General features: G+C 61.3%; 1 protein-coding gene across 1 annotated transcript in view; it reads left to right on the top strand.

Moving 5' to 3' along the window:
- The window catches only part of Nfic (nuclear factor I/C (CCAAT-binding transcription factor)), a gene marked incomplete in the record, with an annotated part of 44,343 nt that extends 28,818 nt beyond the window's left edge, over nucleotides 1-15,525 (top strand). Inside the window, 8 exon segments of the mRNA XM_013505235.1 lie at nucleotides 1,999-2,073; nucleotides 2,777-2,900; nucleotides 3,496-3,620; nucleotides 6,970-7,095; nucleotides 9,149-9,333; nucleotides 10,282-10,420; nucleotides 12,097-12,182; nucleotides 15,277-15,525. Of these exon segments, the coding sequence (XP_013360689.1) occupies nucleotides 1,999-2,073; nucleotides 2,777-2,900; nucleotides 3,496-3,620; nucleotides 6,970-7,095; nucleotides 9,149-9,333; nucleotides 10,282-10,420; nucleotides 12,097-12,182; nucleotides 15,277-15,294 (878 nt within the window).
- Between the last annotated feature and the right edge of the window lie 1,923 nt (nucleotides 15,526-17,448).

The following is a 17,448-nucleotide window of genomic DNA, read 5'->3' as shown; positions in this document are numbered from 1 at the left end:
GCCGGGGGAGCGCGAGCCCCGCTGCCTGCGCCCCGCGGCCCTGACCGCCCCGCCCTCCCAGGCGCCTCCCGCGGCCAGATGTTGGATGTTGGGCCGCGTCTGCCGGAGGAAATCTCGACCCCTCCGCCCGCCGGGGAGTCCCCGGAGCCAGCCGGGCGGGCCGCACAAACAGGAAACCCCGGCCGGCCGCAGGGAGGGTAGAGGGGCCGCGTCCACGCCAGCTGCCCAGCTGGGTCAGCAGGAAACGCTCCGGCCACTTCCCCTAGACACCCGGACAGCCTCCGCCCTGTGGTCCCGGAGATGTCCATTCTCTGCGCTTCCATACTGCAGCGGGGTGGGGAGGAGGTTCCCGGCCGCGGTGCTGTACGCCTGTCATCCTGGGGATCTGGGAGGCTGAAGCAGGAGGATCCCAAGTTTGAGCCCAGCCTAGGCAATTTAGTGACTTGGTGAGACCCTGTCTCAAAAAATAAAGGCTGTGGATGGTGCTTTGTGTGGAGGCCCTGGGTTCAACTCCCAGTACAGCCGAGAGAGGAGAGAGAGAAAGAGAGAGAGAAAAGGAGAGAGAGAGAGAAAGGGAGAAAGTGCTGGGGTGGGGGGAAGCACCGAAGTGCGTGCTGCCCCCTGGGGGCCAGAGGAGGAACTGTCCCCACCAATATGAGGAAGCCTTGAGCTGCCAGTCTGTCCCACCGCTGCTGGGACCCCTCTCTCTGGCTTTCTGCTCCACCCTGCTGGCTTTCAACTTGCCCGAGGCCTTCAAGCCCCAGGGTCTTTACATGGGCTGTTCCTGCTGCCCACAGCGAGGTAGAAAATCATCACGTTTAAAAGCCTCGCATCCACGAGGCCCTGAATGTAGCTCCTGGTACCAAAAAAAAAAAAAAAAAAAAAAAATCCTTCCATTTAGCTGGGCGTGGTGGCGCACGCCTGTAATCCCAGCGCCTGGGAGGCGAACGCATGACGGGCTCAAGTTCGAGGTCAGCCTGGACTACATAGGGAGACCCTGTCTCAATAAAAACAAAAGAATACTCCAATGTGAGCAGCCCTCAACTGAAGGGGTGTTGCCTGGTGCAGTTTTCCCTGCTTCACAGATTTTAGATCTCTTCTCTAGCACCAGCTAGAGTATCACCCGGTCAGGGAGCTGCATGCGCTCTGAGCTGTTCGTGTGAACTGGCTGTGTCTGCCTGCCTGCCTCTCCACCCTCCGGTGCCTCTCTTCTGACTTCTCAAGCTTTTATTTTTAAAAAATTCATTGTCGCCAGGTGTGGTGGCGCATGCCTGTAATCCCAGCACTCGGGAGGCTGAGGCAAGGGGATTGTGGAGAGTTCAAGGCCAGCCTGGGCTACAAAGTGAGCTCAAGGCCAGCCTGAACTGCGTAGCAAGACCCTGTCTCAAAAAGACAAAAAAAAAAAAAAAAATGCATTGTCATAAAAGCCGCGTCCTGTAGAAGATTATCACTGTTGCCATCTTTAAGTCTACAAGTTAATGTCCTTGAGTACAGTCACAAGGCTATGCAGCCGTCCCCACTACGTAGTTCCAGAACATCCCATTGCCTCAGTGGGAAGCCCTGTCGGTCCCATGAGCAGACACTCGGCCCTTCCCCAGGCACAACACCCGAGAGTCCACTTCCCATCTCTGGTGTCCCCTGTCCTGGGCGTTTCCTGTCTGTGGAGCCCACCTGTGTGTCTGTGTCTGGCGTCTCTCACTGAGCACGGCGTCCTCCTCGAGGTCCATTCACGCTGCAGAGTCATAGTCCTGTCCCTCTTCATGGCTGTGTACTATTCCAGTGTGGCTGGGCCTTGCTGTGTCCGTTCTTGCCCATGGTACTCACTGCACATTTTTTGGATGATTTGAGCCAGGGCAGGACAGGGCTGCTCCAGGACATCCAGGTTTGGCTACAGCTCTGTCCCGACCTTGGGGCCAACCAGTCTGCATATCCCAGAAATGGGTCCCCATCAGCCTAGGTCCCGTGCCCACCTGCTGACGCCCGCTCTCTCCATTCCAGACACAACTGACTTCCAGGAGAGCTTTGTCACTTCCGGCGTGTTCAGTGTCACCGAACTCATCCAGGTGTCTCGGAGTGAGTGTCCCTGATGTCCCTGTACTGGGAGAAGGCTCAGAGGTCTCCCTGACCCTCTTGTCCTCTTATCCCTGCCCCAACCTGGAGCTCCTAGGAAGGGAGGTGGCCACATCTTCCCAAGAGCCCAAGGTCAGGTCACACATTCGGGCTACCCAGCTCCCAGGGCACGAAATCCAAATGCTGGGTGGAAGAGGCTGAGGCAGGAGCGTCACAAGTGCCAGCCCAGCCAGGCAATTTGGGGACTTAGATCATCTTAAAATAAACACTAGAATAAATAAATAAATACTAGAAAGATGGAGCTCAGTGCAGGGGCCCAGGGTTCCACCAGTGTCACAAAGACGATGAAGGAAGGGAGGGAGGGCGGGAGGATGTCCCACAGCCTCCACCTGCTGGCCGCCCCCCTCCTGCCCTCCGCCTTGCCTGTAGTCCTGCTGGGCACTGCACTTCCTGGACGCCCCTGTCCGGCCTCAACCCTGCCCAGCACCCTCCCTGTCCCCACCCACACAGCCTGGCCTCCACCCCAGGCTCCGCCTCCACCTCTTGGTGTGACTTGGCCTCTCTCTGCAGCCTTTTCTGACCCATAGGCAGAGGCAGGTTTGGGCCTCATCAGAGCCCAGCCAACCTGGGGAGCAGCCCCATTTGGAAGAGGCCCTGGAAGGCCCTCCCCAGCCTCCCTAATGCGCCTCTCCCTTGCCCTGTTCAGCACCCGTGGTGACCGGAACGGGTCCCAACTTCTCTCTGGGAGAGCTGCAGGGGCACTTGGCCTACGACCTGAATCCAGCTAGCACCGGCATGAGAAGAACGCTCCCCAGCACCTCTTCCAGCGGGTAGGTTGCCCAGGTCTCTGAACGCTGCATGATCCCACCCACAAACCCACTCCCTGTAGCCCCAGCTGGCTCATTGCTTCCCTAGAATACCTGTTTTCTTGGTCCACCTGGGCCAGGAAACTCCTATTCATTCTTTAAAACCCAACCCCAGTGCCCCTTCTCCCCAGCCCTGATAGCCCACTTGGGCTTCAGGTCCTGCTGGCCCAGCAAGCCCTTGGGAGCCACCTGAAAACGCAGGCGCAGATTTTTGCTGAGATACGGGGACAGTGGGTTGGTCACATTGCCTCAGTTTCCCCATCTGTAAAATGAGATCGTAATCCTTCCGGGTAGGCAACCTGGGTTTTAGTTTTGGCCCTGCTAGTCTGCAGTGCGACCTTTGTGGAACCCCTCCCGCTTCTGACCCCGGTGTCCCGGGCGAAAAACAGACAGGTTGGAACAGGTGTTAAGGGCGAACAGGCTGAAAGGCCGTGGCTCTCGTGATGTCTCGCGATAGCACCTTTCTAGTCCCACTCCTCCCGGAACCGGAAATTAGCAAAGCCCGCCATCAACGGTTCCCTGTGTCTCCATGGTAACTGCCCTCTCCCTCGCCCTTTAGGAGCAAGAGGCACAAATCGGGCTCAATGGAGGAAGATGTGGACACGAGCCCCGGCGGCGATTACTACACTTCGCCTAGTTCTCCCACGAGTAGCAGCCGCAACTGGACGGAGGACATGGAAGGAGGTAGGGCTGGCGGCGGGGGATGGGGGAGCCGGCCTTCCGGTCGGGGTTACAGCAACTGGGACTACGGATCCCGGCAGGCACTGCGCGGGCGTTTCGAGTAGGAAGCTGGCCTGGAGCCCCGGGGCCCCCTGGGAGTTGTAGTCGAACTGGCTGCGCTTGTTTCGAAATGAAGTTTGGGCTCAGGCGGAGAAGTGCAGAACTTTTCCCTTGCTGGATTTTCCTGTCACCTTCTGTTAAATCCTCTTGACTGTGGGGTTCCTGAGCCCCAGAGTTAACTCAGCAATTCGGATCAGAAGCAGAGTACTTCTTCCTGGGGTCTCCATAGAATCTGTCATCTAGGGGTCCCCACTTCGTCTGTAGAGTCTCAAGTCGCACAGCGCTCCAAAGATTTCCCTTTGGGGTTCCCGCCTCCACCCTAGTTCTCATCTTAAGGAATCCCTTTTCCCTTAAAATTCTGCTTTCTGCCCCGCCTGGTGGCGCATGTCTATCATCCCAGCACTCCAGAGCCTGAGGCATAAGGATCGCGGGAGTTCCAAGGCCAGCCTGGGCTGCAGACTGAGTTCAAGACCAGCCTGCACTGCATAGTGAGAACCTAGCTCAAAACAAACAAAACAGGGCTGGGGATGTAGCTCAGTGGCATAAGCACTTGCCTGGCAAGTGCAAGGTCCTGAGTTCGATTCCCAGTACCCCCCACCTCAAAAAATAGAGTTAAAAAAAACAAAACAAAAAACCATCCCCATCGCAGAAGATTCTGTCCTGTAGCAGGCTGGCTTTGGGAAACAGGTGTGCAAAATGTTCCCTCGATGGGGCTGGCACCCCTGAGTTCTAGAAGCACTGCCCTGGGTAGTCCTTTATCCTGAGGTGTCCTGGCTGGAATTCCCACATCCACCTCCTGGGGGCATAGCCCAGCCCCTGCATTTGCCTGGTGGCCCACACTACCCTCCCTGAGGCCTTGGTTTCCTCATCTACGAGATGGGGAGGCTCCTCCCTGAAGTGCTCCCCTAATAAGCTGTTGTGGGAGTTACGTAGGATTTTTGAGAAGTGTGACTCAAAGGACAGTGTATTCTTTTCTGTCACAGGTACATGTCCAGGTGTTAGCAGCCCTGGAAAATAGGGTGTGAGATTTAGGCACCGGCCTTATGTTCTGCTGAATGTGATTTTTATTCCCTCATGGTCCAAGATGATTGTCGAAGCTCCTGCTATCATGTGTACATTCCATCCCGCCAAAAGAAAACGGGTTGGGGGAAGGAGCATGTCAAGTGTACCCTCTCCCTTTCAAAATTATTCTCAGAAGTGGCATTTGCCTTCTCTGTTTGTCTCTGTGCCCAGGAGCTTGTCACATAGTCAGCTCTGATGGATGCTGGGGGATGTAGTCTTACTGTACGCTGTCACAGTAACTATCAGAATCAGGGTTTCTGTCACTAAGTGGATATCTGGTGACAGCTTCTGCCCTACCGTGGATTGGCGTCTAAAGAGCACCTCACTTCGCAAAGGGGAGCCCTGAGACTCAGAGAGGTGACTTCGCCCCCTCTTGATCACCCCTGCACGGCAGGTGGCCTTGCTGGGACGCAGTCAGGTGGCCTGTCCCCAGGTCCCCTCCGGCCATCTCACCCTTTCACAGGCCCCTCGCCCGCGGACGGGTGGGGGAAGTAGGGTCTCCAGCACATGGCTGCGCCCTGAGCTTCGGCGCCTCTCCTTCCCGCCGCCTGTGTCTGTCCGCGTGGGCATGGCCAGCGTCAAGCTCCATGTGTGGAGGTCACAGGGATCACCCCGATGTCTCAGGCTGAGAAACGGGCTTGAGAAGAGAAGTCTGCCACCACGGCCACAGAAGCCGCCAGGTGCAGGGAGCGGACCGCACAGGTTCCCCGAGGCGTGAGGGGCGCCCCTAGGCTACACCGCATCGCCCGCAGGGTCCTGAGGCCGCGGGGCCCAGCCAGGGCGCAGGGACCTGGAGACCTGCAGGGCTTTGCCCCCCGGGCCCTTCCCCTCCTGGGCACCAAGCGGGACGGCCGTGGCTGCTGAGGCAGGGGGCTCTCTGCGTGCTGCCGGGAGCAGACCCAGGGCCTGAGTCAGGAGGAGCCAAGTAATCAGCTTAGCGGCTGCAGTGAGCGGCTAATTGGGGGCCGTCTAGACAGGAAGCCAGGGTGGGGGAGAAAGGGGAGAGGGAGGAGGGAAAAGAGAGGGGCCCTCAGGGGACACTGGGCCATGTCTGGGGACATTAACGGTTGTCACACCCGGAGAGCGCCTGCTCAGCACCCTGCAGTGTCCAGATACTCCACCCTAATGACGCCACGGCTCAGAGTCACAACACGTCAGGGGAGAAACTTTGGAATAAGACCTTTAGACAGGTAGAGAAAGCTCAGTTGCCGTAGTTGAAAATCAGTGTTAAAAATAATTTCTAAAAGTGTAGTTCTCTGGGCCACAGGTCTGGGTGGGGCAAGTGGGGTGCTTGGGTGTCCCAGGGCCTTGTGTCCCATGCGGGGGCTACGAGCTCAGTGTGATGTGTGGGCTGCATTCTGACTGCCGCCATGTGCTCTGTGCTGGTCTCTGGGTCCCAAGGTGCCCATTTTACAGATGGGCCCACCAAGGCACTAAAGGGCCTGCAGCATCACTGCACCAAGGCAGCCCTGAAATGCCCTTGCTGAGGTCCCAATGCCCCCCAGCTGGGTTCTGGATTAATTTTCAAGGGAGGGGGTAAAAATGCCTGGGGGACCCCAGAATCCTCTGTGCCAATCCCAGTCACCACAGCCTGGCTGCAGCAGGACCCCAGAAGTGTGAGCTGGGCAGTTGGGAAAGGGAGCCGCAGTACCTCCTGGGAAAATGCCGATGCCCCAGAACCTGGAGCGTGGGCGTCGCTGGCACAGTGACAGCTGGCAGTCCTGGGTCACCACGCTCCAGCCCACTTTCCCACACCGCAGCGGGGTGGGAATTCTAGTTTCGCAAACGGGGAGACTGGTGCCCACCTGAGTCTCTCAGCCGTTTCATTCATTTGTTCACTGGGGGCCGGGGCTGCAGCGGGTGGCGGGGGAGGTAGGGAGGCTCCTATGGGCAGGGCGAGTCAAGTTGGCAATCACAAAGGGTAGACTTGGGCAGCCCTGAGCTGACCTGCTGCCCTGGAAGGACAGCAGGTGGGGCCAAGCTGTGACATGCGGGGGCCCTTGTGGGTGACCAGCTACCTGACGCTGGGCTGCGCCACATCCTCTCTGGGTCTCAGTTTGCTCTTCTGTGAAATGGGCTCCCCGCCTGCCTCCGATTTCTGGGCCGGCAGGAGACGGGATGACATCGTCATCATGTTGGTGCCGACTCTCAGTAACATGGCCACCTGTGACTCTCTTGTCCCCTCCCCCAGGCATGTCCTCCCCGGTGAAGAAGACGGAGATGGACAAGTCCCCATTCAACAGCCCGTCCCCCCAGGACTCACCCCGCCTCTCCAGCTTCACCCAGCACCACCGGCCTGTCATCGCCGTGCACAGCGGTGAGGGTTGCCGCGCTGCTCTGTGCCCTGCAGCCAGGGGAGGCCCCCTGGGCATGTGACTAGGAGCACAAGTGCTGCTGCTCCCAGCAGGATGGAGACGCACAGGGGCGCCCTGGTGCGATGTCGATGTCGGGCTGGGTCCCAGCTCTGTGGAGAGCTGCAAGGAGCCCCCAGACCTCAGTTCCCTGTCCGCACTGTGTGAGACCTCACTGGGGCCTTTGCGTCGGGTTGCGCCCGCATTTCTGAGATCCAGCCTGAGGCTTAGGTGGGGGCCCAGGGTCACACAGGTCTCCTCTGTAGGGACGGGAGGAGGAAGACCCTCTGGCAACCCAGGTGTGCGTGCACCTGGGCCTCCACCCCGCTTCTGTCAGCGGGGCGGATAAATGTCCCAGCCGAGGAGCCAGCCAGGCCTCAGGAGTCGTGGGCCTCCCGTGGGGGCGACTCGCCTTTAGGAGGAAGCAGGTGCAGGGAGCTGGTGTGAATCCACAGCCCGCCACAGAGGTGGAAGCTGGCAAACGATGGCCCTTGGCTGGCTGTTTTTGTCAATAAAGTTTTACTGGCACACAGCCCAGCACCTGTGTGTGTCACCTGTGGCTGCTTTTGCACAGGGGGCAGAGTTGGTTAACAGCCCAAAGCCAGAAATATGTACTGTATTCAGGGACAGAGGAGGCAGGGCATGACCGCTGCAGAGAGTACATATGCCGATGGCCACTGAACTGGTTAGGCAAAGGAAAGCAAATGCCACCGTGGACTATTAGTCAGCCAGGAAAAAGAGCAAGGGCCCGACACTCGCCCCAGTGGGGGCGGACCATGAGGACACTGTGCTCAATGAGAGGACACAGAGTGGACTCCATAGACTGGAAACGCCCAGAACAGCCAAATCCAGAGACAGGAAGTGGACTCATGAGTGTCGGACTGGGGAGGGGGCAGGTGACTGCTCAGAGGACAGACAGGGCTTCCTTTTTGGGTGATGGATGTTCTGGAATTAGAGGTGGACGCACAGTTTTGTGGAGGTACTAACCACTGCTGACGTGTACACTGCACAGGTGATTTCAGGGTGTGCAGAGCAGGCAGCCCTCGCTAGCCGGGGGCTCAGCGCACCCTCCTGTCCACCTTTTAAGTCAGCTACAGGCAGCTTCTAACTCCTGCACGGTGAGTGCTGTGTGTGGAGCCAACACACGCAGCCGCAGGGGAAAATCTGTGTGTTCCTATACTGTTTTTTGAGACAGTGGCTGTGTAACCCACACTGGTCTTGAACTCTTTTTTTTTTTTCTTTTTTTTTTTTGTCTTTTGTCTTTTTCTTTCGGTACCAGGAATCGAACTCACGACCTTGTGCTTGCCTCGCAAGCGCTTTGCCGCTGAGCTAAATCCCCAGCCCCTGGTCTTGAACTCTTGATAATCCTCCTGCCTCAGCCTCCCGAGTGCTGGGGTGGCAGGGGTGCACCACCACGCCCAGTTTTGATACATTATTTTTAATTATTTTTTCTTCCAAACATTTTCCATCCAAGGGTGGCTGCGTCCTTGGAGTGGACCCTGAGTGACAGGGGGCTGACCATGTATTATTTCACCTTCTACAGAAAGAGCTCGCTGACCCCTGGGTCAGAGGGTGGATACTGGAGCCAAATTCACTGGGCTCAAGCTCTGGGTCTGCCACCTGTTTGCTGTGTGGCCTCTGACAGGTGCCATATCTTCTATGGGCCACCTTGTCTTCCTCTGTTAAAAAGAAAAATGCATGTGGTGGTGCATGCTTGTAATCCTAGCACTCTAGGAGGCTGAGGCAGGAGGATTCAAAGTTTGAACCCGGCTTGGGCAACTTAGCAGTCCAGTGAGACCCTGTCTCAAACTCAAAAAGAAAAAGGGCCGGAGTTGGAGCTCAGTGTGAGGCCCTGGGTTCCAGCCCCAGGACTGCCAAAATGTAAAGGGAGGGGGTGAAATGAGAGCACCGAGGGGTGGCCATGGGGGTTCGGGTGCCCGCGGCCAATGCAGGTGTGAACCCAGCCTTGGGGCCACAGAGTGGCACCCCAGTGACTGCCGCCTCCTGCTGTCTCTGCAGGGATCGCCCGGAGTCCCCACCCGTCCTCGGCCCTGCACTTCCCCACGACCTCCATCCTGCCCCAGACGGCCTCCACCTACTTCCCGCACACGGCCATCCGCTACCCGCCCCACCTCAACCCCCAGGACCCGCTCAAAGATCTCGTCTCGCTCGCCTGCGACCCAGCCAGCCAGCAGCCTGGACCGGTGAGTGGACTCACGGGGTGGGGCCTCCTGGCCGCCCCAGGTCACCCTGGGCACCCCTGGTGCGTCACTGGGCCACCCTGAAACGCACGACTTCCGTGGGAGCTGGTTTTGTGAACACAGGTCTGGAGTTCATTGGTTTGGGTCAGGGGATTTGGACTTTGCCAGATGTTATGGTTGATGGCATTTAGGGTACAGCAGGGCCCTGCCGGTCCCCTGCAACCTCACATAGTCCAGTGGTGCAGCACACACACTACATGGGGTGGCAGGAACTGCTCAAGAAAAGCAGCCATGCCGGGTATGACACATGCCTGTGGTCCCAGCACTCTGGGAGGCTGAGGCAGGAAGATCGCAAGTGCAAGCCCAGCCTGGGCAACTTGGTGACTTATCGAGACCCTGTCTCAAAATAAAAAAATTAGAAAAGGATTGGGATGGAGCTCAGTGTGAAGGCCCTGGCTTCAATCCTAGTACTCAAAAAAGACAGGAGGGAAGGAGGCAGGCAGGAAAGAAAAACCCAGCCAGACTCAGCCGGAGCCAGGTTTGTCCAACTTCCCTAAAGAGTCTTTGGCAAAAAAAAAAAACAAAACAAAACTTGGGCATTCAGAACTCTTCCAAACTTGAATCATTGGCCAAGGTCACGGCCGACGGTCCTCAGAGCTCCTGAGGGAGCCAGCTGGTGTTTGGTTGGGTACGAGGTGACATCGCCTGGGGGGGACGCAGGTCCGTGCGCAGGTGGCTGAGGAGAGGTATGTGCAGCCCCAGCAGTGCCCAGGGTCCCGGGGACACAGGCGAGGCCGTCCCCAGGCACCTCCAGGGCTGGCTGTTTTCGGACCCACCGGAGCAGTCTCGGGCCTCAGGCCCCTGTGCACAGAGCTGGGGACGCCGGCGCCAGCACCCTGAGGTGGAGGGGACGCCCACCCCCTTAACCGCGTGTCTCTCTGTCCCCCTCAGTTAAACGGAAGTGGCCAGCTCAAAATGTCCAGTTACTGCGTCCCCACCTCGATGCTGGCCCCTCCGCCCCTGGCGCTGTCCCCGGCTACCAAACCCACTGCCACCTCCCAGCGACGAGCCACACCGCAGACCTCGCCCAGTAAGCACGCGGGAGCCAGCGTGCCCCTGCCCCGGGGCCCTCCCCGCCCTGCTGCCCGGCCCTGCGGGCACGGGCGAACTCGGGTCCAGAGAGCATCTGGGGATCCGCGGGGCCGGGACAGCCTCGGGTCGGCAGGCCATGCTACGGCCAGGGTGACGCCCTGGGTCTGTCTCTCACCAAGTTCCCGCCTGGGTTTTTAGAAGTTCCCCTCCGTGCGTAAGCACCTGGCCTAGCACACCTGTCACCCCAGCACTCTGGGAGGCTGAGGCAGGAGAATGGCAAGTTCCAGCCGGGCAATTTAGTGCCTTAGGGAGACCCTGTCTCAAAATTTTCAGAAAGGGCTGGGCATGCAGCTCAGTGTGAAAACCCTGAGTTCAGTCCCCAGCGCTGCAAAAAAAAAAAGCACCCAGGTCTCAGACTGGCTGCCCAAGAGCCCACCCTGGCCCCCAGAAAGCCTTTGTCCGTGGAAAATGAGACCTTCTGCGTGACATTTTTTAAAATACGGGTGTTTCCCGTAAACACGCCTTGGCTCTAGATCCTTGGGGAGTAAAACAGGGCACACAGAGCCCCCGTTCCTTCAGGGCACGCGAGCAGGGCCACACCGCAGATGTCACCGTGTGTGCTTCCCCCACCCCCCACAGGTCCTCCCCCTCCGGACCGCCGTGGCTCCAGGGATCCCAGTTCTGGGCTCTGTCTCAGAGGGTAGGGGGTCCTGTCCCCTCCTCTGGCGGCCCCACCCCAGCTCCCAGGGTAGCTCTGCAGGACGGCTCTCCCTGAACCCCGGAAACCCCCAAAGCGTCCCTCAGTTCTGTGTGCCTCGGGCGGATGCCTTCCCTTTCTGAGCTGCAGGCTCCTGTGCCCGGGACCCTGGGTTGCAGCACCGTCCGGCGGGGGCAAGTGGGTGGCGTGGCTGGGCAGAGCAAGACTCGCTGCGTCTCCACATGCGCGCGTCTATGGCATGGGGACAGCTGGGGCCCCGGGGTGGGGAACGTGGAGGCCCGTGTCGGTGTGGCTCCACCGGGAGCGCCTGCCTGGTGCCCACGCGGCCCGGGTTCTGACCCGGGCTCCTGAGGAACGAGCCAAAGTGACGAATCTGGCCCCGGCATGCAGTAGGTGCTTCATAGATGCAGAGTAAACGCAGATCCCAGCCTTGGCCCTGCCCAGGCTCCAGACCACAAACCCGCCCGGGCCCGTGGGTCCCCGGCACTCTCGGGCCGCCACCAGGGTCCCCGCCTCCCCTAGCCACAGCGTGGCCCTGGGCTCTGAGTTATTCAGTTAAGACCGAGACGACAGGTGAGAGTCAGATGCAGGCAGTAGACTCGCAGGCACCAGCTTGCCCAGGGCTTTCCAGGAGGAAAATTAATAAATAAAGCGCACTCAATAATTCAGGGTGCCTGGTGCGGGATGCAGCCTGGTCAGTGGCAGAATGCGCTGAATAATTCACGGCGGGTTTTGAGTTATGAATTGTTCATTCTCTGCCTTCCCCCACCCTGCCACCTCCCTGCACCCCGGGACCCCTGGAGGCAGGATACCCCGGCTCCCCAGAGAGAGGGCAGTAGGCTTGGAGGCCATGGGAGCTGGGTGCTTCGGGCTGGCTGTGTGACCCCGGGCAGTGGGCACCCTCTCTGGGCCCGGCCGGCCCCCTCGCTAACGGGCTCTGGTCTCTCTCCCCGCAGCCTACGCTCCGCCCGACACGCCCCCTGCAAACCGTTCCTTTGTGGGATTAGGACCAAGGGATCCTGCGGGCATTTATCAGGCACAGGTAGGGGCCAAGAGGCCGGCTGGCGGGGGGTGGGGGGCAGGGCAGAGGGGCCAGCCTGGGGGGCCCCCCCTGAGTCACAGCCCGTGCCCAGGGTTTCCCTAGTGACAGAGCTGGGGAGCCCTTTGTACAGATGGGGAGATCTCAGCCCAGAGAGGGAGTGGCTCTGCCCCCGGTCACACAGCACGCCAGCTAGGACCTTCACCCCACCCAGCCTCCATCTGCTTCCACACCGCCACCCCGCCCCGCCCCCGCCCCACCCCCGCTGTAGCACTGGGGCCAGCAGGGAGACGCCAGCCATGGCAGGGGTGGGACCTCCTGGGACAGTTCCCGACAGGTGACATAATAAGGGTGGCCGTGCACCAGAGGGGGTCAGCCCCCCTAGAGGCAGGCAAGGAGGCTCAGAGAGAGCTGAGTTCCTTAAAGCTGCCAGCACTCAGCAGGGGGTGCTGGGGTCCCACACACAGCGTTGCGAGCCTCAGCTGGTCCTCCCTCCCAGGGAGTCTCCCCCTCTTTTCTAAGGACCCAGCCAGGGTGGAAGCAGGAGGTGTTGGGCTGCTTCTCCTGGCTTTGGGGGAGGCTTGATACGCCGTGGGTACAGGGGTCGGCAGAGACCGCGGCTGCAGCCCGCTTCTGCCTGACCGTCTTGGAGCCTCTGTCTCTTCCTCTGGCCTCGGGCTCCTCCCAGGAAGCTCCCCAGGCGCCCCACAGCCACTGGCTGCCCCCAGCGCAGATGGAGCCCTGTGTCCCCCTGTGTCCCCGCCCTGTAGGCGGCTGGGAATGTCCCGGCTTCGGAAACAGACGCTGATAAAAGGGGAAGGGAGGAGGCCCCGCCTCCCCGAGGCAGCCTCTGCGTTGGACTGCAATTCCCAGCTCCGGCCCGGTAGCGCTAGAGCCAGGGCCGCTGCTGGTGGCCGCTGAGAGGGGTCAGTATCGGGCAGGGGCTCAGCACTGGCAAATGGGGCGGTCTCTTGAGTGTGGAAGGTCCCAGGCAGTGGGCTGGCACGGACAGACCTGCGCTTTCCCCTGGGGACAGCAGGGAGCCACAGATAGTTTTAGAATGAGGGAGGGACACGGCCGGGTCTGGGAGTGGGAAGAACTTCCTGAGGGCACGCAAGGAAGGTGGCAGGTGGTGGAGAGGCGAGGTCCCCACGGTGGGTGTCCAGGGAGGGCCCTGGCGGCGGCGGTGTAGGGCCGCCCTGCAGGCCACCCTCCTGCCGAGGCGGGAGAGCAGCGGAGGAGGGGGCACGGCCGCTGTGCATGATTCCTGCCCCGTCAGCACTTCCGCGCGCAGGGTTATTATTCCTGGCGGCCTCGCTTCCCGGTCCCCTCCTCCCCACGCCCCAGCCTGCCAGCCACGCCGCTCCCGCTCCTGCGGTGCCTGAGCCCCAGCAGGGCCCCTGTCTGTGCCCCGCCCTGATCGGCGCCCCCCGCGATCGATGCCCTGACTTAGACCTCGTCCGTCTCAGTCGCTCGCCCGCCCTGCCCCTCCCCCGCCCTGCCCATCTCCCTGGTCAGCACCAGCTGGCCCCCCCCCCGAGGGTGCCGGCCTCCCCCACGTCAGTCACAGCGTCCCTCGCTGTGCCCCCTCAGTGCTCTACTCCGCCGCCGCCCACCACAGCGCCCCCAGGTAGTGGCCTGCGGGAAAGCCGGGGTTAGAGCCCATCTGGCTGCCCAAGCTGCCCGGGGAAGCCCCGGGCACCGGCCGGCCCCACACTGTGCTGCCTCACCCGCTGGGTGCCCCACCGCATCCCCTGTTCCTGGGGTGGGAGCTGGGCAGACGGCTGCCCAGGAGTAGAGGGGAGGAAGGGAAGGCCAGGGGAGGCTTGGTCCACCAGGAGGGTCACACCCGGAGCCTGTCTGGTTGCCAGGGGAAACGAGACATGAGGTAATGGCCAAGATGAACTTGAACTTGGCTGGAGGTGGGGGGCTGGGAGCGCAGTGGCGCCAGCTCCGTGGAATGGCGGGGTAGCCTGGATGCAGGGGGGTGACAGGCTGGGCACAAGCAGCCTGGGCAGGTGGGGGAGTGAGGGTCCCAGGTCCCGAGGGACCCGACCCACTTGGCTGGACCCACGGGGCGCTCCAGGGCAGGCTCCCTCCAGGGCAGGGTCCCTCAGAGGCTCCGCCAGTGTCCGTGTTCTCTTTGTAAGTAGGGTACAGATGAACCAGGTTGGATTGTCAAGTGCCTGTCGGGGGCTTCTGAGACAGGGTGGCCCCCTAAACACGGCCAAGGGGTCCTGAGGGCCAGCCAGATCCGGAGCCCACCAGACCGGGGTTCAAATCCCTACTCCGCCGCTTCCGGGCTGGTCATCCTGGGGCAAGATGCTTGCCATCTCTGCGCCCTGTGTCCGTCACTGCCAGGGTGACGGGGAGGGGCCTGGTCCCCTCACGGGGGGGGGGGCAGTGGCATGGGGAGGGCCGCTAAGAAGAGTATTGCTGTAGGTGGCCTTGATCACAGCACCAGGGTAAGGTGGCATCCACAGAAGGCCACTCATCTGCCTGTCTTGGGGCCGGGCGGAGGGTGGGACCACACCGTCTTCCCCCTAAAACCTCCCCCCCTACGCCCGCTTTATACGCAGGACAAGGGGGCGCTGAGGCCGGGTTGCTAGAATCGTGGGATGAAAATACAGGACAGTCAGTTCAGTTCAGTTCCGGCTGCGCGGATACTTTTACTATACGTGTATTCCCAAACTGTACCGACGTGCTGTGTCAGCCACATACGTAGACCCCCACAGCTCCTCGGAGGGTCCTGACCGCTGAAGTGGCATAGGATCCGCTGATACATAAGTTCGTCCTGCAAACTGAATAGAGTCTGCTTACACTGAGCCCCCGAATTGTGTGGCTGGACTCACGGGGGAAGTTTATCCCCAAGCTTGCAGGGTTCTCCTTACACGGGGCGTCCTGTGTTTTAGCCACAGCCCTGTTGCGAGCCGAGGCCATGTGGACACACAGCTGCTCACGGGTCGGGAGGCTGTGGGCCGGGCCGGGAAGCTGAGGTGGCAGGGTTGGAGGACGGTGGGCGTGGGGATCAGTCAGTCAATGGTCCAGCCTGACGCCCCACCCCTCTTTCTCTCTCCCTGTTCCCCTTGGCCGCCAGTCCTGGTATCTGGGGTAGCCCAGGTCTCTGCGGGTCCGCACGCTTCTCCTCCGTGATCCTGGGCATCTCGGGGCCTCGACGCCAGCCCCTCTCCCCCGGCCCGCGTTTTCGGTGGAAAATCAGAGTGAGCAAAAAAACACCCTGCCGGCTCCCAGCTCGGCTGAAAAGACAAACTACACAGACCTATGCACGCAGGAAGAAGAGAAAAGAGGGGAAAAGGAAAAAAAAGACAAACAGGAAAAAAAAAAACAACCCACCCAACCAGGAAGACAAAAGGTAAAGACCGCACCGTTTCCAGCTCTAAGGACGCCATGGCTGCAGGACTGGAGGGCCGGGCCCTGCCACCCCTCAGGACACGGTGCGACAGGGGCCTGGCCCAAGACTCAGCTTGCCACCCGCCCACCCGCTGCCCGGGACCCCACGCCATCCGGACACCAGGTGAGGCCGGATGGACAGATGGGGACGGCGCCCCACGGACGGTGATTGCCAAAGGGGGAGGCAGGTGCTGGCTGGCGGGTCCCGAGGACAGCGAAGACCCGGGTCTCGGGCCGCAGAGACCTCCGCGCTGGGCAGGACGGGCAGGAGGGGGCGCGTGGATGAACCGCTGGGACCCAGTGCTGTCCTCAGCAAAGAAGGGCCCAGCCGTGCAGGTACTCGGGACGCTGGGCTGCGGGGGTCCTGCAGCCTCACCCGGCCCCTCCGGAAGGACTCACTCTTGCTCTCTGCAGTGCGAGGGACCCTGATTTGGGGTCCTTATGCTGCCCACCCCATTTGGGAGGAGACGTCTATGCAATTGGACCCCCAGCCCCCCCCCAGCATTGGCATCGAGCCCGCCCCGCCCCGCCCCGCGCCCCAGGCCCCTGGACGCACACTCTCCGCAATGCACTTTCCGAGGGGGCGCTGTCGGGGAGGTGGGTGCCGTCTGGACTGGCAGGTGACAGCAATGGTTTAAGTGCCTGATTCCCCTCTGCCCGCCCCCTCCCTTGGTCCAGTTGGGACCCAGAGCGGCTGCGAGGACATCCTCACGCCCCCCTCCTGCCCCCCATCTCCGTGCCCCCTCCATGCGAGAGAGAAGGGACCCCCTCCCCCAAGGGGCGCACTGGGGCGGGTTCTGGGGACACCCCCTCCCTTGCCTCTCCCCTCCCCTGCCAGTGCCTTACATCCTGGAGAGACGCCCCCCCTTGTGCCTCCCGCCGTCTGGGGGGCGCCCTTTGCACTTTCATCCCCTCACAGTGGGGCACTATGGAGGGGGGGTGTCGCAGCCGGGCCCCCTAGAAGGAGAGAGGCCAGTCCAGTTCGGGGCCCGCTCGGACCCTGGACGGGGCTCCTGGGGGTCGGCCAGCGGGGGAGCTGCCCATCTGCTAAAAGTTTTCCGTTGAGCCGCTCCAAAAACACTAAGCTGGGGACGCCGGGTGCCCCCTGACCTGGCTCCGCCCCAGCCCCATCCGCACCCATCGCCCCAGGGATGAACATCTCGGGAGCAGGTGCCGGGCAGGGGGAGCCCCGGTGTCTCAGACACAGGACCCCTGCCCAGCCCACCCACCCCGCCTCCGCTGCCTCCACCATGCCTGGCGCTAGGGAATATAAACCCCCATGGCCCCATCCTAGGCCAAAGCCATTGTCCAGGGCAGGGGTCCCTGTCTCGTCTGCCCCAGCCCGGCCCTCCTGTCCGTTCCTTGCCCCGGACTCTCCTCCCAGACCAGCCCTGGGCCTCGGACCCACTCGGCCAGAAAGCAGAAGGACCCAGGACCCTGGACCCTGCTGGTCCCTCCCTTCCCCTGTGACCCAGTGGAGTCTGCAACCCTTGGTCCATCTGTCCGTCCGTCCGTCCGTCCGTCCGTCCGTCGTCCTCAGGGCTCTCCACCAGGTGGCCCTGGGGAAGCAAAGGGTGGGCCACTGTCCTGTCCAGGAGGGCAGGGGTTACTTAAGGTCGTGCTGATGTCCAGGCATCCGGCAGCTTCTCAGCCAGGGTGGGGGAGGGGGAGGGGCCACCCCCGGGGTGCACCTGGCAGCCCCCAGCCGGGCCCCACCAAGGGGTCAGGGCATGACCAGAACCAACTCTTTACCTAACTTTGCATGGTGCTTAGGGCCCGGCGACCCGGCTCTCGCCCCAGCCTGCACGGCTGGCGGCCTGCATGGCAGATTATACCTGGCTCTATCTCCCTCCCGCCG

This window comes from Chinchilla lanigera, unplaced genomic scaffold (genome assembly GCF_000276665.1).
Source record: "Chinchilla lanigera isolate Chin_1 unplaced genomic scaffold, ChiLan1.0 scaffold00094, whole genome shotgun sequence".
In the NCBI taxonomy this organism is placed as follows: domain Eukaryota; kingdom Metazoa; phylum Chordata; class Mammalia; order Rodentia; family Chinchillidae; genus Chinchilla; species Chinchilla lanigera.
The sequence above is the reverse complement of the archived record's forward strand: the minus strand, read 5'-3'. Positions and strand labels throughout refer to the sequence as shown.